The sequence below is a fragment of the Heterodontus francisci genome, chromosome 6, assembly GCF_036365525.1.
Source record: "Heterodontus francisci isolate sHetFra1 chromosome 6, sHetFra1.hap1, whole genome shotgun sequence".
In the NCBI taxonomy this organism is placed as follows: Eukaryota; Metazoa; Chordata; class Chondrichthyes; order Heterodontiformes; family Heterodontidae; genus Heterodontus; species Heterodontus francisci.
The window spans coordinates 154,887,830-154,909,599 of NC_090376.1; the positions used below are offsets into that span (position 1 = coordinate 154,887,830).

Consider the following 21,770-nt stretch of genomic DNA (forward strand, 5'->3'; position numbering starts at 1 on the left):
AACGCTGGTCTCTCATTTCCCTTTCCTCCGATCTCTGCTGTTTTTCTTGATTGCTCTCAATTATATTTCTTTTCTTATGGCTGCGTCTTTATTTCCGTCCGAATGGCAGCATTTACTGGCTTTAGTGTATTCCATAATCTTACAAATTTCGAAGAAATCTTTTTGATACCATTTTCCTTTTAAGATCACCCTTGTTTCTGCGCTAGTAGTGGCTGGGAATCTGTACACTTGCGCAACCCGCTGGCCAAGACTAAATTGCTGAAACCCCGGCCGCAGCGGCTAACTTGATCTATGAAGCTATTCGAAAAACTAAAACAAAAGCTGTTAACCCCTCATCAGAGGTACCCTCATCGTGGGTACCTCTAGTTCTGGACTTTGATCTATGCTTATCTGAAATGTCATTTCATTCATGGTAATCTGGATACTTTGCATCTCTATGAGATCTTTATCATTAAATACTACAGCGTTCTGTTCACCCTGTTATTCTCCAGGGATTGATTCTGTTTAGATGGAAGTGCCTTGTTAGTGTTACCATACCCACTTTTCTTGTTTAGCTCCATTACTTTTGTACGAGTTTCAGTGCAGAAGAAAGGGATCACAAGGATTTGCCTGTCAACATAACTCCCTGTCCGAACATGAGTTATCTTTGTAGAACAGACCTGGCTTTGTCCTTCCAAACAAAATGATTTCCATATCGACAACCATATTGTTTTAGATTGCACACTGAAACTAAGTGTGGAATAACCAAGCCGTTTGTTGAGTAAATGCGATACGTTTTTACTGTATTCAATACATTTATTGTATTGATGCCGTTCTTGTATTCTCTCAGGTCTCTACAGTTTTAGGTCTTCAGTCAAAATAATCCCATCCAAATCTTTTCCCGCTTTTAATCATCCCCTCGACCGAGCTGTCTGCACAGAAGGCTGATTGAATTCTTAATTTTTGAAATTGGTTTAAAATCGTCAGTAACATGAGGCAAATTAATATCTTGTGACAAATGCTGAAATAGGAAGAATTTTCTCTCCGTGACATGGGCAGCGAAATCGTAACTACATTTTTAACATCTTTACGATTTCGCTAGACAGCGCACGGAGTAAAACTTGCCTCCGCGGATTACAAATTTGTTTCTGATCAGATCCTGCTGTAATCAGAAATGGCCATATGGAAGTTGGATTTCACTTTTATTTATATATAATGCATTTTGATTTGTTTGAATAAGAGTTTGGATCTGTATCTACTCGGGGAAATGTGGAAGTTTCAACAATACCTCGGAACACATTTACCACCGAGCTCAGTAACGCCCTTCTTTCTCCAGGTTAAATTATCTCTGGTCAGGCGGGGGCGGGGTCGTTTGCTTTCTCAACTCCTTAAACTGTTCTCGTTTGTATAGCTGGGAAGGGAGGATAGGGGTAAGATAGTTATTGTATACCATAGATTTCCACAGACTGCGACAGATTTTAAGTATCAGATTTTAGTAAATCAATTTTAGTAAAATCCGCATCCTCTACATAATTCTGACAAATTAATATCGAAAAGCCGCGCTAGAAGCAAATATAATAGAACAAGTGGCCTATTCTTACTGCTCTATCAGAATGACCATGCTTTTTAATATTAGAGTCTAATTATAACTTTTTCGCTTTTACCATCTATTGGATGTAGTAACATTTCAAAGAACAGATATTTCAATTTTATATTTTATAATATTTTGAATAAAATTTAACAATGACGTCTTTGCATACATTTTAATCGGTGGCGTTGTTATCTATTTTTAATATTTTTGAAGAATTTATTAGGACCGAGAGACTGAAATGACTATAATTATGGTAAGAAAATGAGCTTACCTTAATTTAAAATGTTATTTATGTCCTGATTTCAGTTAAAAATCATACGTTTCTAAACTTCCGAGATTTCCCATGACTGTTCCAAAATACGACAAAACCACATTAGTATCGGTGACTTTGGCATTCCGAAGAAAGCTTTTCTGGTTTTTACATTTCAGGGGGTTAACGGCTCTATTTGGTTCATACACCGAGGTATTGATTTTGACGGTGAAATTTTGCAGAGTAGCTTGTATTTATCAGCGAACTGTATATGCAGAAATATAGTAAGTGCGAGTAATATTTGTGTGTATACATACTGGGCAGCTAGATTAGATACTACAACATATAGATAGTATATACCAGATAAATTGAATGGATTATATATGATAGAATAATAGAATATATTATTACGTGATAGTGAGATCGATAGATTAAAAATGTGACATAGTTATGTTGCAATTTTTAATATTTAATTCGAAACTATTTTGAGGTTGTTGCGGACTGACCTGATTAAAGCAAGTTCGCAACCTGATAATGAAACACTGACTTGTGTGCTCGCATGACTGACGAAGTCCTTTATTTTATCCTTACAGTATTCTAGGGTTATCCAGTTTGTTTACTTGGGTAAATATTCAACGCATTTCCTTGGAAACGTCATTGTAAATCTAAACTTCTGCGAGCTCTGAGGTACTTTTATTTCATGGGTGAGCAGGTTGAAGTGTTAATTGGCTATAAATGTTGACAATAAATCTAATCTGTGTAAAATTATGCCTTCCGGTTTTACATTTTCTGCTTTAATTGTTTATCTTTTGAGAATAACTGCTTTACATCTCAATGAGCAGCAAATTTATGCATAATAGCGGCGTGGGATTTAATGTCGTCTTGTAGTGTCAGAAAGAAAAACATTTGTTGCTTTATTGATATATGAAATGAATTTTTGTAACTGCCTTGCTCTATCCCCTTGAAAGATTTGTGAATATTCCCCCCAGGTTCCTCTATTGTTGCACCAACTCAAAATAACCATTTAGATTGTATTGCTTCACCATGTTGTCCCGCTCAAAGTGCATTACTTCAAACTTATCTGCATTAAATTGCATTTTCCAAATGTCTGCCAATTTCATCAGTGTCTTTGTCCTCCTGAATCTGCGACTATCCTCCTCACTACTTACTCCATTGCCAAATTTTGTGTCATCCACAAACATCAAAATTGTATTCGGTATACTGAAGTTCAGGTCACTACCAGGAAAAGCAATGGCCCCAATACTGATCCATGAGGGACCCCACTGCATACTTCTCTCCAGTCAGAAAAACTTACATTCACCATTACTCTCTGCTTCCCATCCCTTAGCCAATTATGTAACCAAGTTACAACCATCCTTTCAATCCCATGTGCTTCTACTTTCCAAGGGGTACACGTGACATTCGGTTGCACAGGAATGTGGGGAAGGGGTACGAGGGTGAACTAGGAGGAGAGTGCAATATGGGAACATTTGGAAGGTGTACAAGGGTCTGGAGTGGGTGGGAATGGTGGGAGAAGGATGCTGAAAAAAGTGCATCACACCATCATTTCTTGGGACTTTTGTGCTGATCCAGAGACCCACACTGAAAAAGCTGAACAGCAAATTATCACAGTTCCCACACCACCAACCCCCTGCCCCCTTCAAAATCACTGGAGAAATGGAGCTTGCTGAAATGACGTTATTGCAATCACCACAACCACTAAAACCATTGCAGAATGGACTAGAGTGCTCCAAATCAGTAAAGTATTTAATCGTTCAGGTTACCTAATAGTAACAGTTTTACTGACTCGTTCTAGGAAATTGTTTTGACAACCAGGCACGTATTGATTTCGCCCGACTGATAGTTTTATATTAATATTTATTGAATTAATTGCAACCGGTAGTTAAATATGGCTAAGAATCACATGCAGTACTTGAGACAATCCTATGACAACCCTTTTTAATGCTGATTTATATATTTTTTTCTGTTTCAGCACAAACTCATCAATCAAATTAAAGGTAACCTAGACATTTGAGGGAATTTTAACATTGGGAGCATGATGGTTTAGATGTGGGTGGGAGGTTAAATTTGTGGAAAATGTCAGCGCATCCAGAAGCCAGGCTACTGGGATTAACACGGGTGCATTAGGCTGCATGTGTTCAAACCTCCTCCAGAGAGGCAGGTAAGTGATTTGAATATTTAAATAAGTCTACTGCAACAATGTTAACCGGCATTTAAATTATAGCACATGACGACGATATTTGGGTCTCATTAAAAATCAGGCAAATTCATCAATAAATACTTAGTGCTCACAACTGCTTTCTTTCCTCCTACTGGGATAGGATTTCCTTAGAATACTTGTGGTGAGAGGCTAATTTGTGCCCTTTGGAGGTATTGGGCGAGAATTTCAACTCAGTGGTGCTATATGAGCCTTGTGCAAGGAGGTGTGCACTGTGCAACTAGCTGCTTCCAGCACGGCACGTGCAGCTCATCTGTTTGAGAAGGATGTCAGTGTGAATGTCCCCTGCATGCAGCAGAAGCAAGCCATGGAGTGCCATCCTGACATCACACAGTCCCAGTGGCTGATGTGCGCCGGACTTCACAATTTGGACCATATAGGTCCAGCAATGAATTTGCACGTCACTTTGCAAAGAGCAAGCACTGAGCCCTCAAACTGCTTTTTAAAAGACCACGCACCCAACTTGCAGGTAAGTTGATTTTGAATAACATCTGCAAATGCAAAGTGTCTGGAAGTACTATGGAGTGTTTCTGAAGGTGTTGTGGTGAGTTCCTGGACTTGGTAGGGAGCACAGGGATGGCAGAGGAGTAAGTGACCTGTCCACACTGAAACAGGTATGGGTGCTATAGTTGCAGTGGCCGGAATTTTACAGTGGGCGAATGGGAGCCAGACTCCGACGTAAATGTTGGTGCCGAACCCGCTTCCGCCCAGCCTGGGGATCCGTCCCGTATTTTACGGATCCCCAGGCTTTAATTGGCCCGACGCGTGACTTCCACCCACTTGAGGGAGGAGGTCCCGCGGCCATGCAGCGGGCTGGCAGCTGTTAGTCTCAGCAGTGCCACCAGGAGTGGTGGCCAATGCTGGGCCTGCAGCCCAGATGACCGAGGAGGATACCAAGGAGACGGGACTGAAGGTAAGCTTGGGTTGCCTCACCAGGGGAATCGGTCATGCCCTGGTGAGGCTAGGGTGGTCATTTGGGGGGCATCTTGTATCCCAGGGTTAGGGTGGGAGGCGGGGGCACCCTGTGCCCGATTGTTAGCCTTCCCCACCCCTCCCGGGGAGATATAGCTGGGCGGCCTTTCACGTCCCCGGCACACCCGCTTGCAACGGGTAAAATACCTGTGGAGGCGGGCAAGGGCCCTTAAGTGGCCGTTAAGTGGCCGTTAAGTGGCCACTTAAGGGTCTTGATTGGCCTCGGACGTCGGGCCGCTTCTCACTCCCTGCCCCCCCATCCCCCCACCCCCCCGCCAGAGCTCCGTAAACTTGGTTGGAGGTGGAATCGGAGCGGTTAGGCCTCCCAGAGCCTGCCACTCATTTTTACGCCACCCCCACGCCACCACCCGACATGCTGGGGTGGCGTAAAATTCCGTCCAGTGTCTCTGCTTTGCAGCACCACAGGGAGATGGAGCAGAGGCTACAAGAGGGCAAGCTCGAATTTATCCCCTCTGTCAAGTTGCAGCCAAATTCCTCCATGACCTTGACAGTGACAGGAGACTGGCAGAGCAGCCAACACACCAGCATCGTGGTGCACGCCCATCAGCGAGCGTTCTCCTGCATGGTGTCCCATTGAGTCCTCCTCTCAGTCCTCTGCAGCAGAACCCATCTGCAACCCTGCCCTCCACTGAGCTAGCAAATGAAACATCCTTTACCCCTGCAACCTACTCATGCCTAGTTTCTCACCACCTGCTGATTCCAACACCATACTTGCCCCCCAAAGTACATGCAGTGGCAGTATCTGAGCTGGTTTTTGAGTGTTAGAACAAGAGATGGGGTCTCTTCATCAGTGCTGTGCAGCTGCTCACTCTCTTCCCCCTTGAGCTGCTGTAGCTGGGCAGGTGGCAGTTTTTTGGGTGTCAGAAAGCAGGAACTCAGAAGGGGAAGGTTCTGTAAGGGAACGAGGTTGGGGTGGGAAGCAAGAGGTCATAGAGTCATACAACGTAGAAACAGGCCCTTCAGCCCACCGCGTCCATGCCGACCGTAATGCCTGTCTATACTAATCCCACCAGCCTGCATTAATTCCATATCCCTCTATGCCTTGCTCATTCAAGTACCTGTCCAGATGCCTCTTAAATGTTGCTACTGTTCCTGCCTCCACCACCTCCTCTGGAAGCTCATTCCAGATACCCACTATTCTTTGTGTGAAAAATTTACCCCATTGATCCCCTTTAAACCTCCTCCCTCTCATCTTAAATCTATGCCCTCTAGTTTTAGTCACCCCTACCATGGGAAACAGACTCTGGCTATCTACTCTATCTATGCCTCTCGTAATTTTATATACCTCTATCATGTCCCCTCTCAGCCTCCTTCGCTCCAGGGAAAACAGACCCAGCCTATCCAATCTCTCTCTATAACTCAAGCTCTCCAGTCCAGGCTATATCCTTGTGAATCTTTTCTGCACCCTCTCTAGCTTAATCACATCTTTCCTGTAGTGCGGCGACCAGAACTGCACACAGTACTCCAAATGCGGCCTAACCAACATTATGTACAACTGTAACATGACGTCCCAACTCTTGTACTCAGTGCCTCGGCTGATGAAGGCAAGCATGCCATTCGCCTTCTTCACCACCCTGTCAACCTGTGTTGCCACTTTCAGGGAACTATGTACTTGCACCCCAAGGTCTCTCTGCTCAACAACACTCCCCAGGGCCCTGCCATTCACTTTATATGTCCTGCCCTGGTTTAACTTCCCAAAATGCATCACTTCACACTTGTCTGCATTAAATTCCATTTGCCAATCCCTTTCCCACTTTCCCAGTTGATCTATATCCTGTTGTAACCTCAGACAACCTTCTTCAATGTCGACGATACCACCAATTTTGGTGCAAACTTACTAATCATGCCCTTTACATTCACATCCAAGTCATTAATATATATGACAAACAACAGAGAGCCCAGCACAGATCCCTGCGGCACACCACTGGTCACCGGCCTCCAATCTGAAAAACAACCCTCAACTACCACCCTCTGCCTCCTATCACCAAGCCAATTTTGTATCCAATTGGCTAGCTCAACCTGGATCCCATGTGTTCGAACCTTCTGGACCAGCCTACCATGCGGGATCTTGTCAAAGGCCTCACTAAAGTCCACGTAGACAACATCCATCGCCCTGCCCTCGTCAATCCTCTTGGTCACCTCCTCAAAAAACTCAACCAAATTTGTGAGACATGATTTCCCACGCACAAAGCCATGCTGACTATCCCTAATCAGACCATGCCTTTCCAAATGCATATAAATCCTGTCTCTCAGAATCCCTTCCAATAACTTTCCCACCACTGATGAAAGGCTCACCGGCCTGTAGTTCCCTGGCTTATCCCTGCTGCCCTTCTTAAATAAAGACACAACATTAGCTATCCTCCAGTCTTCCGGTACCTCACCCTTGGCTAACAATGATACAAAAATCTCTGCCGGGGCCCCAGCAATCTCCTCCCTTCCTTCCCATAGCATCCTAGGATACACCTGGTCAGGCCCTGGGGATTTATCCACCTTAATGCGCTTCAAAACCTCCAACACCTCCTCCTTTGTAATGTTGATATGCTCCAGGATCTCGCTGTTCCCTCCCTTGAACTCACTAGCTTCCATGACCTTCTCCACGGTAAATACAGACGAGAAATATTCATTTTAGACCTCGCCCATTTCCCATAGTTCCACACATAGATTACCACACTGATCCTTAAGGGGACCTACTCTCTCCCTGGCTACCCTTTTACTCTTAATATACTTATAGAATCTTTTAGGATTCTCCTTTATCTTATCTGCCAGGGAAATCTCATGGCCCCTCTTTGCCCTCCTAATTTCCTTCTTAAGTGTACTCCTACATCCCCTATACTCCTCGAGGGACTCGCTTGACCCCAGCTGCCTAAACCTGACGTATGCCTCCTTCTTTGTCCTGACCAGACCCTCAATATCCCTCGTCAACCAAGGTTCCCTAAACATGCCAGCCTTGCCCTTCCATCTAACAGGAACATGCCGGCCCTGAACTCTTCCTATCTCACTTTTAAAAGCCTCCCACTTGCCAGACGTCCCTTTACCTGTAAACAGCCTCTCCCATTCAGCTTTTGAGAGTTCCTCTCTGATGCCATCAAAATTAACCTTCCCCCAATTTAGGACTTCAACCTGAGGACCAGTCCTATCCTTTTCCATAACTATCTTGAAGCTAATAGAGTTATGGTCACTGTTCCCAAAGTGCTCCCCCACTGACACATCAACCACCTGCCCATCCTCATTTCCCAGGAGGATGTCGAGTGTAGCCCCTTCTCTAGTAGGGCCATCCACATACTGCTTCAGAAAACTATCCTGGACACACTTAACAAATTCTTCCCCATCTGATCCCTTAGCACTAAGGCAGTCCCAGTCAATATTAGGGAAGTTAAAATCACCTACTATTACAACCCTATAATTCCTACACCTATCTGTGATTTCCCTACATATATGCTCCTCCACTTCCCTCTGACTTTTGGGGGGCCGATAGTATAATCCCATCAAAGTGATCACCCTTTCTTATTTCTAAGTTCTACCCATATGGCCTCGCTGGACATTCCCCCCGGGATTGTGTGCCACCTTGCAAGGCAGAATATCCATGATTGTGTAGCACCATGTTTGGGTGATGTGCCTGCCATAGCTGAATTAGCTGGAGGCAGCAAGTAGTGGCTGTGAGGTTGACAGCATTGGTAGGTGTGTGAAGGTGTGGTGGAATATCTAGATGTTATGTATGAGTCCTGAGTGCCAGGGAGTACCGATGGGTGAGTGATTGGGGTGTGGTACATTGAGCAGCTTGAAATGTTTATGTTATCGGGAGGAGATTTCTTGTGAAGATGCATTCACTGTCATTGACCACCTACATGAGGTCATTAAATCTCTTGTTGCACTGTTGCCAGGCCCTCGGGGACACTCACCAGGATTGACCTCTCTGGCCACCTGCTCCCACTGTCTTCTGAGAGTTGTTGTTGAAGGCCTCCTGGCCTACATGGAAGCATGGCTTCCCTCCTCCTGCCCACCTCCATTTTTAATGCCTCCAGCACCATATCTGTCACCCTGCAACTCTCTCGCCGCTCTCTGGTTCCTTTTTCCATGCTTTAAATTGCAGCATTATTATTCAGTGTAGCTTCCCTTCTAAGAAGGACAGATTGCCTTTAAGAAAAGAAGGCTGGCTGTAACATGGGTTCTCAGCACAATGTTATTCAGCCCCCTTCTGATCGCAGAGGCAGCTAGCAGCACAGAACCCATTTGGCACTATTCTATATTCATGGTAATGAGTTGGCAGCACCAAATTTACGCTGCCCATTTACAACAGAACTGGCAGGGGTAAGTCATGAATCACATTTCCCATGGCAAAAAAATAGGGTAAACTAATTTTTAGCCCATTGAAACTCAAGATCCACATGAGTGGTACCATGACAAGTTTAGAATGGACCTTGGATGAAAAGCCAGATAACTATCAGCAGCAGCAACAAGCCTGCAGTGGAGAGACTTGCACGTGGTCAGCAGAGGGGTCAAGCTTGCAGGAGGCAGCAACTATGTTGCAGGATGTACAAGTGAGGCTCAGCTTTCTTAACATCTCAGAACAGATGCTTCTGGAGGCACCATCGTGACTTGGAACTATATCACCATGCCTTCGCTGTCGCTGGGTCAAAATCCTGGAACTCCCTTCCTGATAGCCCTGTGGTTGTACCTACCCTACATGGACGGCAGCGGTTCAAGAAGGCTTCTCACCACCACCTTCTCAAGGGTAATTAGGGATGGGCAATAAATGCTGGCCTGGCCAGTGATGTCCACATCCCCATAAATGAATAAAAAAAGAGGTTGTCACATCAGGTGGTGGCAGACATCTCCTGTCTCTTAGAAAGCCTGCTCCCTGCTAGAACAGTTGGCCACACATTACCATGGCTGTGATTGAATGACTGCCTTCAACATTTTTGCCTCTGGATCCTTCCAGTGTGCGACCAGAGACATACTCAGAATTTCCCAGTCAGCTACATATAAATACATAAGGGAAGTAACTGATGGATTGTTTGCCAGGGCTGATAATTATGTTAACTTTGACTATGATAATGTTAGTCAGAATGAGTGGATTCTCAGGTTTGTGTCTCTGGCTGGCTTCCCATGGGCGCACTGACTGCACACATGTGGCCAATCAATCAGGAGTATTTGTGAACCGTAAGGGCTTCCACTCCACCAATGAAAAGGTTTAATCAGGTGTGTGCCAGATTGCAAGGGAGTTGACATGATGCTTTCATCCTGCAGCAGTCCAAGCTCCCTGACTCCTTTGGACCTGCAAGCAGACTTGAGGTGTGACTCCAGCAGACAAAAGATTCTCCCTTCAAAATTGGCTGAAGACACCCCTGAGAAACTTAACCAGCAAAACCCAAGAGTGGTACAACGAATGCCATATCACAACCAGAGCCTCATTTGAGGAAGCTCAAGATGTGCATGAGGTGCCTGGACAGATCAGGAGGCACCCTTCAGTACTTGCCTGTGAAGGTCTCAAGATTGATCACTGTGTGCTGTGCTCTGCACAACCGTTCACAACAGCAAGGAACAAGGTACTAAGCACACATTGTGGGCAAATCCAGTGAAAAGGGGGATAATGGTGACCTCGGCACAACACCAGCTGTAGCCTGGGATGACAGGGATTTCTTTAAAGCTGTAAGGTTCAGTTAGTCACTACCACTGAAGCAATGTAGTGATCACATCCAATAGCCACTCTCCCTGCAGTGCACCCCTCAATTCCATTGATGTAAAGGAGTTCTGTAACCAACCATTTTATTATTGCACATCATGCATCAGTCCCCATTAATTCAACTTTCATCAACAAACAACTGAAAGGCGAGTCTCCATCCAGCAACCAAGAATAGGCAACATATAAATGTTACAATTCTGCTGCTATCCATTTGAAATCACATTGTTCCTATCGAGGGGAAAACAGACAGGAAAATCATAAGGAATATCCAAAGGTCAGCACTGTAAATTCCTCATGATTACAAGAGTACGATGTAATGGGGCTGAGCGATATTGGCTAAAGCAGAATGCTGCTGACCCATATACAACAGTTAGTAACTACAATTTAACAGATAGCTTTAAACCTTGATGAACTGTCCATGATTCCTCAACAAATTCATGCTGTATTTGCAGTTTGTAAAACTGTTGGGGAAGATTAGATTAGATTAGAGATACAGCACTGAAACAGGCCCTTCGGCCCACCGAGTCTGTGCCGACCATCAACCACCCATTTATACTAATCCCATATTCCTACCAAACATCCCCACCTGTCCCTATATTCCCCTACCACCTACCTATACAAGTGACAATTTATAATGGCCAATTTACCTACCAACCTGCAAGTCTTTTGGCTTGTGGGAGGAAACCGGAGCACCCGGAGAAAACCCACGCAGACACAGGCAGAACTTGCAAACTCCACACAGGCAGTAGCCAGAATCGAACCCGGGTCGCTGGAACTGTGAGGCTGCAGTGCTAACCACTGCGCCACTGTGCCGCCATCAAAAAATTTTATGTTTCAATCACCATGTTAGAAACAGTAATTAACTGATTTTTTTGCTGTGAATTGGATTAAAGGGAAAGTTTTACAAGTATGTTAAAGATTAGTAACTGCAATTGTGCATCATTTACTATCCAATTTGAAGGCAGATAACCTGAGTGGCCAATGTCATTTGAAAGTTGCCTGTATCATCATCATCTTCTTCTTTGACCTCCTTGTCTCTAAAGACAATGGGTAAGCGCCTGGAGGAGGTCAGTGGTTTGTGGAGCAGCGCCTAGAGTGGCTATAAAGGCCAATTCCAGAGTGACAGACTCTTCCGCAGGTGCTGCAGATAAAATTGTCAGGGCTGTTACGCAGTTGACTCTCCCCTTGCGCTTTTGTCTTTTTTCCTGCCAATTGCTAAGTCTCTTCGACTCGCTACACTTTAGCCCCGCCTTTATCGCTACCCGCCAGCTCTGGCGATCGCTGGCATCTGACTCCCACGACTTGTGATCAATGTCACAGGACTTCATGTCACGTTTGCAGACATCGTTAAAGCAGAGACATGGACGGCCGGTGGGTCTGGTACCAGTGGCGAGCTCGCTGTACAATGTGTCCTTGGGGATCCTGCCATCTTCCATGCGGCTCACATGGCCAAGCCATCTCAAGCGCCGCTGGCTCAGTAGTGTGTATAAGCTGGGGAGGTTGGCCGCCTCGTGGACTTCTGTGTTGGAGATACGGTCCTGCCACCTGATGCCAAGTATTCTCTGGAGGCAGCGAAGATGGAATCAATTGAGACGTCGCTCTTGGCTGACATACGTTGTCCAGGCCTCGCTGCCGTAGAGCAAGGTATTGAGGAAACAGGGTTGATACACTCGGACTTTTGTGTTCCGTGTCAGTGCGCCATTTTCCCACACTTCCAGAGCGTGGTCGCCGATATTGATGGATGGAGCATTTCTGACGTCCTGTCCCATGATGTTCGTTTTCTTGAGACTGATGGTTAGGCCAAATTTGTTGCAGGCAGCCGCAATCCTGTCGATGAGTCTCTGCAGACACTCTTCAGTGTGAGATGTTAATGCAGCGTCGTCAGCAAAGAGGAGTTCCCTGATGAGGACTTTCCGTACTTTGGTCTTCGCTCTTAGACGGGCAAGGTTGAAAAACCTGCCACCAGATCTTGTGTGGAGGAAAATTCTTTCTTCTGAAGACTTGAACGCATGTGAGAGCAGCAGGGAGAAGAAAATCCCAAACAGTGTAGGTGTGAGAACACAGCCCTGTTTCACACCACTCAGGATGGGAAAGGGGTCTGATGAGGCACCGTTATGCTGAATTGTGCCTTTCATATTGTCATGGAATGAGGTGATGATTCTTAGTAGCTTTGGTGGACATCCGATCTTTTCTAGTAGGCTGAAGAGATCACGTCTGCTGATGAGGTCAAAGGCTTTGGTGAGATCAATGAAAGCAATGTAGAGGGGCATCTGTTGTTCACGGCATTTCTCCTGTAGCTGGCGAAGGGAGAACAGCATGTCAATGATGGATCTTTCTGCTCAAAAGCCACACTGTGCCTCAGGGTAGACACGCTCAGCCAGCTTCTTGAGCCTGTTTAAAGAGACTCGAGCAAAGACTTTCCCCACTATGCTGAGCAGGTAGTTTCCACGGTAGTTGTTGCAGTCACCGTGGTCACCCTTGTTCTTATTGAGGGTGATGATATTGGCATCGCGCATGTCCTGTGGTACTGCTCCCTCATCCCAGCACAGGCAAAGCAGTTCATAGAGTGCTGAGAGTGTAGCAGGCTTGGCACTCTTGATTATTTCAGGGGTAATGCCGTCCTTCCCAGGGGCTTTTCCGCTGACTAGAGAATCAATGGCATCACTGAGTTCCGATTTTGTTGGCTGTACGTCCAGCTCATCCATGACTGGCAGAGACTGGGCTGCATTGAGGGTGGTGTCAGTGACAACATTTTCCCTGAAGTACAGTTCCAGGTAGTGCTCCACCCAGCAGTCCATTTGCTTGCGTTGGTCAGTGATTGTGTCCCCTGATTTAGACTTGAGGGGGGCGATCTTCTTGATGGTTGGCCCAAAAGCTCTCTTAATGCCATCATACATTCCTCTGATGTTTCCGGTGTCGGAGGCCAGCTGAATACGACTGCATAGGTGTTGCCAGTAGTCTTTTGCGCAGCGTCTGGCTGTTCTTTGTGCAGCGCTTCTGGCTGCTTTAAGTGCTACGGATGTTAACTCGCTGGGGGATTTCTTGTAGTTCAACAGTGCAATGCGCTTAGTGGCTATGACAGGTTCCAGCTCTTCAAAGTGAGATTGAAACCAGTCTGCATTCTGCTTCTCACACTTGCCAAAGGTGGTCATAGCTGACTCATAGATGGCATCTCTGATGTGGGCCCATTTGGTCTCTGCATCCCTGTGGGAGTGTTTTGAAGGGCTTTTTAAAGTGAATTTAGAAATTTATGTAACAGCTGTGGATAAGAAATTCTGCTCGTGTTGATGCGTGGGTGGCCCTTCTGCTTGGAGTGATGCAGCTTCTTTGGTTTGAGTCTAACCTTGCTGCACACCAGGGAGTGGTCGGTGTCGCAGTCCGCATTGTGGAAGCTGCGTGTGATTTGAACGCTGTTTAAGGAGGCTCGCCTTGTGACGATGAGGTCCAGCTGGTGCCAACGATGTGATCTTGGGTGCCTCCAAGAAACCTGGTGACAGGGTTTAGTGTGAAAGAACGAGTAGGTGATGCAGAGGTTATGATAGGTACACAACTCAAGCAGTCTCTGTCCATTCTCATTCATCCTTCCAATGCCATAGCGCCCAAGGCAGGAGGGCCATGAGTCATGGTCGGCCTCAACCCTGGCATCAAAGAGCCCCGCCAGAAACAGATGTTCAGTATTGGGGATGCTACTAATGATATTAGGGAGTTCCTCGTAGAACTGGTCTTTAGCTTCAGGGGGGGAGCATAGTGTTGGAGCATAGATGCTGAATAGGTGTACTGGACCAGAGGCGGTGAGAAGTCGGATGGACAGTATGCATTCTGAGCCATTTGAAGGTGGCTCGATCATGCTGACAAAGAGTTTCTGATGGCGAAGCCCACTCCATGCTGTCTTGGTTCTTCAGGATCCCTACCCTGCCAGAAGAAGGTGTGGTCTTGCTCTCTTAGAGATCCGCTCGCAGGGAGGCGTGTCTCCTGAAATGCTGCAATGTCCACATTGAGTCTACTGAGCTCATTGTTAATGATGGAGGTCTTCCGAGAATCGTTGATTTGTGTAAGATCTTCCGACAGGCCAGGACACATAGTTCTGACGTTCCAGCTTGCAAAACGAAGGGCTGGTACCTTCTTTCCTTTTTTTGTCGTGCTGTTTGGTGCGGTGTTACAGTCCACTTTTCGGGCAATGACCCTGAGCTCCAAGCACCCATTGAAGCAGGTGGACTGTGGCGGAACAGAACCTTACTGACCGGGGGCTGCCCGGTTTGAGGTGGGCGGTAGCTGTCCAGTGAGATGCGATGACCTCTCCCACCGACAAAGGTAACCCGTGGCGCCCAATCTCAGTTGAGCTGGACTTATAACCCATAACTGCTGCCTTCCGTGTTGTTTCGGTCGCTGTGAGGCGTCTATGGAGTGACCTCTCCATGGTGCATGCCTGGGTGAATGTATGGAGGTTGAGAGTTGCCCAAGCGTCAAACCCCCCTCTCGGCCTTTCTGGTGGGGTCCAAAGGAGTGCAGAGCACGACGTTTGGCACCGGTATGGCTGCAGGAACTGCCGGAAACATGACAAATGTGACACATGACCGCCTATGGGGTTCCGCTCCGGATTTTCTGTTAGGGTTTACTCCCTTAGTCTTGGACTCTCCCAAGACGCCCACAAGGTAGTGGTGTTGTTAGGGCCCCTGCTCAGGGATAGGTGGATGCCGGTGGGAGGAGGGGGTGCGAGGGAGGGGTGGAGGGAAGGGGGTGCGAGGGGGAGCTGAGAAGGGGGTGCACGGGGGGAGGGGGAAGGGAGTGCGGGGGTGTGAGCTGGGAGGGGGGAGGTGGGAAGGGGAAGCGGGGGGTGTGAGTTGGGAGGGGGGAGCTGGGAAGGGGAAGCGGGGGTGTGGGGGGAAGGGGGTGCAGGTAATAAAACATTTCATCAGTTCCCACCATCGACACCGGGAAAGCTCATCCGCGTCCTCCGGGAGGTGGGCGACAGCCTCAGGCGCCAGTATCAGCAGAAATTCGCCGACATTGCGCTGCAGATGCGCTACAAGCCGCACATCTCCCGCGGGCGCTTTGAAGTTGTGGCCGAGGAGCCGTTCCGCAATGGAGTCAACTGGGGCCGGGTCATGGCTTTTTACGTGTTCGGGGGCACCTTTTTCTCAATGCTTCCCCTCTGCACTCGGTCTTATTTCCCTAGGGTTCCGCTGCTCATTCCTCTCTGCACTGGACTTACCGCACGCCATGGCCGCGGACGCTCTGGACAATGTAGACAACAGAATAGAAGATCAGAGTATCACCAGCTGTACTTTACAGTTTTGTCCAGTAGAGAAGTGTAGCCGAGGCGTCCAGAAAACTGGATGTCAATTTGAGCACAATTCAGTGCTCAATCAAGAAAGCAAAGAGCAGGTAAGGCTGGGAGAGGGCAGTGGGCCCAGGTAACATTAAACTAGCTGTTAACTTGTAGTTAGGGCTAAAATGTACTGATTAAAGAGCCTGGGGAATTTAAACAGTATAAGAGGGTAGATTGGGGGAGAAAGCACTAAGAATGGGAGCAGATGGCCATGGATAGAGTTGCACAGCAAAGGAGCTTCCTAGGGAGCGTACAGCCAGGAGCCATCTTGCCCCTGTATCATATAATGTTACACTAAAAGTGCACCTTTGCTAATAGGTAAGAGATTTGGCTTGGACATAAATTGGTTAGTCTGGAGTACAATCTTATAGATAATTACTAAACATTTTGTAACTGAACAATACATGCAGTAACAAATGCACAACATTTTGCAGAAAAACATTTTGTTAATAATTATCTTGTCAGAGCTGAATCAGAATCGACAATGATAGACTTAGATATAGACATAAATGAATTTAAGAGAATTGTTTTATTGGAGAAACTAAAGGCCACTCCTTATTTGTAATTGTGTTTATCTAATTTTGTCACTAGCTACAGTGATCAAATTAAATTTTTTGTTGCATGAGATTCTGTTTCTGTATTTTAAAACCCAGGACCTAGTTTAATAGCCCGTCAAGATGAATAAACTAGTCTTGGCTACCAACCATTAATCTCTCTGTCCCTTCCTGTATCACTCTGTTTTTCTGTTTTGCGTGACTTTTCTTAAGTACTATCTGCTCCATCCTATACAATTTGCCTGATTTGGAGATCACTGCCCTTTTGTTCGTTGCCCTGTCTTCAGACACATATTACACACAGGTGGAAAAGTTCACACACTGAGACCATCATGGGTTAAATGGTCTTGTGACAACAGCAGTGTGTGGAATGGTCTTCCTTCCTATTGCTGCTTTTCTACTGCCTCACCTCAATAACTACAATAACAATCCTCTACTTGGGTTTCATGGTTTATTGGATGAATTTGCACCCCTGACATAGTGAATCCAAAGGTCATCCGATAAGGTCCATCTACCACATGGTGTAGCTAGCTCGATTCTGTCAACAAAAGTAATTTGCATTGGCATTGCAGACTATTTTGCTTGCTAGCAAGCTAATACAGTTATGCTGCTCTCCATTGATGTTTGTATGCTTAGCTACTTTGTACAGAGAAATGTGTTTTAAATCGTATTAGATTAGAGATACAGCACTGAAACAGGCCCTTCGGCCCACCGAGTCTGTGACGACCATCAACCACCCATTTATACTAATCCTACACTAATCCCATATTCCTACCACATCCCCACCTGTCCCTATATTTCCCTACCACCTACCTATACTAGGGGCAATTTATAATGGCCAATTAACCTATCAACCTGCAAGTCTTTGGCATGTGGGAGGAAACCGGAGCACCCGGAGGAAACCCACGCAGACACAGGGAGAACTTGCAAACTCCACACAGGCAGTACCCAGAATTGAACCCGGGTCGCTGGAGCTGTGAGGCTGCGGTGCTAACCACTGCGCCACTGTGCCACCCTAATCTGAGGAAGGATGTTCTTGCTATAGAGGGAGTGCAGTGAAGGTTTACCAGACTGATTCCTGGGATGGCAGGACATACGTATGAGGAGAGATTGAGTCGGTTAGGATTATATTCACTGGAGTTCAGAAGAGTGAGGGAGGATCTCATGGAAACCTATAAAATTCTGACAGGACTTGACAGGGTAGATGCAGGAAGGATGTTCCCGATGGTGGGAATCAGGGGTCATAGTCTAAGGATATGGGGTAAACTTTTCAGGACTGAGATGAGGAGAAATGTCTTTATCCAGAGAATTCTGTACCACAGAAAGCAGTTGAGGCCAAAACCTTGTATGTTTTCAATAAGGAGTTCGATATAGCTCTTGGATTCAAAGGGATCAAAGGATATGGGGCGAAAGCAGGAACAGGTTACTGAGTTGGATGATCAGCCATGATCATAATGAATGGCTGAGCAGGCTTGAAGGGCCGAATAGCCTACTCTTGCTCCTATTTTCTGTGTTTCTATGTACACTTTATATACAGATTAATTGCCCCCATGTCCATGGCTGAGTCAATAATTTTGTCAAATTTCCAGGGTGCAACATGTCAGTGCCTATCCCTGCCTGCGAAGGCCACACCAAAGACTGTTCTACCTACTGTTGTGCAGGAGCAGACTCAGCCATCGGGAGAGGAGGCAACATGTGTACTGATTGAAAGGGGATAAGGGGCAACAAGTGAGTAGTGGGGGGCGCTTTAAGTTGTGTTCCCACTTCCATGACCCTTTCATCATTCTACCTCTCATGGGCCCGGCACATTTCACTCCTGTCACACTGCTGGAAAGCAACTGGGTACAGATCAGTGGCACACTGTGTAAGATCAAGGCTAATGTGTCTATAATCCTTTATAAGGTGCCAGATATGTTGCCATCTAGAATTTGCACAGCCATGGTCAAGGCCTGCATAGACATATTTGATTGCTACCATTGTTGTGTGGATTTGCCAATCTATTCATGGAGGAAGATAACCCCTCAATCCGCTGCGACATATTTCCACACCTTTATTCTCTCTGTAATCAGGGTCAATGTGCATGGCAGGCCTTCCAGTATGTTGCACATTTTCTGCTGCTCCTCAATCATAGAGTCATAGAAACTTACAGCAGAGAAGGAGGCCAATTGACCAGTCTCGGATGTGCTGGCTCTTTGAAGGAGCAGTTGTGCTTAGTCACATACCCCTGTTTTTCGTACACAACCTTGTAAGTTAAATCCTCAAGAACTTGTCCAATTCCCTTTTAAATTATTTATGCAATCAGCTTCCACCACCTTTTTCAGGTAGAGGGTTCCAGACCCTGACAATTCTGAGTGAAAAGAATTCTCTTTCCGTACATGGTGCCCAGCATTGTCCACAATATTCTAGTGGAGGTCTCACCAGTGATTTATAAAGTTCCAGCATGATCTCTTTGCCTTTGAACTCCAAGCCTTTATTTATAAACCCAAGTAACCCATATGCTTTTTTAACTACTTTGTCTACTTGCTCTGACACCTTTAAGGATTTGTGTACTTGGATACCAATGTCTCTGTGCTCATCTACACTTTCAAAATTGTAACATTTATAGAAAACTGTCTTTCCATATTAGTCCTCCTGAAGTGCATCACCTCACACTTCTTGGTATTGAATCCATCTGCCATGTTCCTGTCCATTTAACCATCCTGCCTGTTATGCTGAAGCTTATAGCTATCCTCAACACTATTAGATTAGATTAGAGATACAGCACTGAAACAGGCCCTTCGGCCCACCGAGTCTGTGCTGAACATCAACCACCCATTTATACTAATCCTACACTAATCCCATATTCCCAACAAACATCCCCACCTGTCCCTATATTTCCCTACCACCTACCTATACTGGTGACAATTTATAATGGCCAATTTACCTGTCAACCTGCAAGTCTTTTGGCTTGTGGGAGGAAACCGGAGCACCCGGAGAAAACCCACGCAGACACAGGGAGAACTTGCAAACTCCACACAGGCAGTACCCGGAATCGAACCCGGGTCCCTGGAGCTGTGAGGCTGCGGTGCTAACCACTGCGCCACTGTGCCGTCCTATCTACTACTTTGTCAAGTTTTGTATCATCTGCAATCTTTATATTGCTGCTCCCTACACCTGAGTCTAGGTTGCTTAAAAACGTTGAAAATGAACCCAAAATAGACCCTTGGGGAACGCCACTGCAAACTGCCTTCCAGTCAGAAAAACATTCATTCAGCATCATCCTGTCACTGAGCCAATTCTATATCCATACCACTACTTTCCCTGTAATTCTATGGGCTTCCAATGATTATCCTTTTCATCGATGGCCTCTGTGGTCCAACATCTGTGACCAGCTGAGCAGAGCTTTGGAGAGCACTGTGCTGTCCATGCAGACTCTCCACAGCTTCCCTACCACCAGTACCTGCTCGTGCTCACTTGTGAGCTGTGAGCCACCAGGTGAATTCCCAACTATCTGCCGAACTGAGCACACTGAAGTGTGAATATTTGTGTTGATGTATTATTCCTGCAATGGTGCACACTCGGAAGGAATCAGCTCCTTTGAGGATTGGTCATCTGGGAGCTCTACCTATTGCTGCTGTATGTGTGAAGGCCCTGCAGGACGGAAAAGATATGAACTCTTACTGGAAAGGTAACTGAAAAGTTGTAACTTAGCATTATGATCATCATATTTCACTCACTGCTCAAATCAAGTCAACATGATTCAGTTTTGTATGACGTGGATCACTGATATTTAATTCTATCATCAAGTAGCTGGGAGGTCCCAATATCTCTATCTCTGATGGTCAAGGGCGCCAAAATGTCAATGATATCCACTGCTTCCTCCTCTGCAGCTTTTCACCTGCACAATCTGTGGAGGGCCACCTCTGATTCTATTGCTCTCACTCATGTACTGTGCTCTCTTCTGCAATGGGGAAACGAACAAACTTATGACTGACTAATGGCATGTATTAACTTGATGGATGCATGAATTTGGTGAAGGTGTCTGTCAGGGAGAGGCTTCAAATTACATACGAATTAGGGTGAGCTGCCAATGTGAATGGATAGATGGAGATAGGGCATAAACAGAGAATGATTGCACTTGCAAGGCAAGTGGTTGTGAGGAATTATGTGATAGAGTGGGCTTTGCAAAGCAGCGTTAGCCAGTATGGGAGGTTGATGTGCACAACAGGATGTAGGTGACTGTGCTACTGTACTCACTTTTCCTGACCTGATGCAGTCATTAAAGCACTTCCTGCACTGAATCCAGCAACATGTCACAATGCTCCTGGTGTTGACCCACTCACCACCTCCAGCCACCTTCTTTGTTGCAGCAATAGGTTTCTTTTTCCCTTTGCTTAGAATAAGTATCTCTCTTGTTATGATCCTATAGTTTTTTTTTTCGGGAAGTATGCAGTGTGCCTTTAAGGCTGTAACAGGATCAGTACTGCTTTCAGGCAGTGAGCTCCAGAGACTGAGTCAAAGGATGCATTCTCATTGCCATAGGATACAGCTTCAATTATGCATTCTTGTTGCCGTAGGATATAGCCAGCTTCAAAGTTGAAATTTAGTTGAAAAACTGGCTTTTGAGACAGAGTTAACCGATACATAGACTATCTGCCAGCATATACTGAAGGATAGGAGAGCTCTCAGTTTATTTAAACCTTATTTATTATACTCTCAGAATTCTGATGTCAAGCCAAATTAATTTCTTAAAAGAAAATAACCAAATTCCTTTAACTACTGAACTGTAATTGCTGAAATTCATCACTGGAAAAGAAGAGCATCAATTCAACTGCTGAACTAGACTACGGACTTTTCTACTGTTGAAGAACCTTTTCTTTCTGAGGACTTCAGGCAACCTTGGTCTGTTCCATATTGGAAGATTTCACTTCGACAGCTGAGTAAATCTGCAAGGACACTAATTTTTTCTATTTTAAATGTTGTTTAAATCTCAGTAGTGTTTAAGAATTTAGTTTTTCCAATTAAACAATTAATTTGTTGATCTAAGGACACGGGTTGGTTAGCCTTATTCAGGGGTTAATAGATGGTAATAATTTGGTTGGGTCTTTCTTTAATTTGGAAAGTTTAAAATGATATGTTAGGCGATGTGTGGAAGGGCGGGACTGAATCAATA

At 45.7% G+C, this 21,770-nt stretch overlaps 1 protein-coding gene across 10 annotated transcripts in view; it reads left to right on the plus strand.

Annotated features, from left to right (window-relative positions):
* LOC137371557 (claudin-10-like) overlaps nucleotides 1–21,770 on the plus strand; it is a 117,754-nt gene that overhangs the window by 1,067 nt on the left and 94,917 nt on the right. For 3 of the 10 annotated variants that reach the window (XM_068034383.1, XM_068034385.1, XM_068034388.1), the window contains exons 2-3: nucleotides 2,414–2,524; nucleotides 3,814–3,838. The exons of 1 other annotated variant lie outside the window; for it this stretch is intronic. Coding sequence is in view for 1 of the 9 variants with exons in the window: in XM_068034392.1 (XP_067890493.1) it covers nucleotides 2,414–2,444; nucleotides 3,814–3,838 (56 nt within the window). In the remaining 8 variants the exon portion in view is untranslated. Of the gene's footprint in view, nucleotides 1–1,390; nucleotides 1,410–2,413; nucleotides 2,525–3,813; nucleotides 3,839–21,770 lie in introns of those variants that run through there. 6 more of the 10 variants (XM_068034392.1, XM_068034390.1, XM_068034391.1 and 3 more) reach the window with 3 other exon arrangements.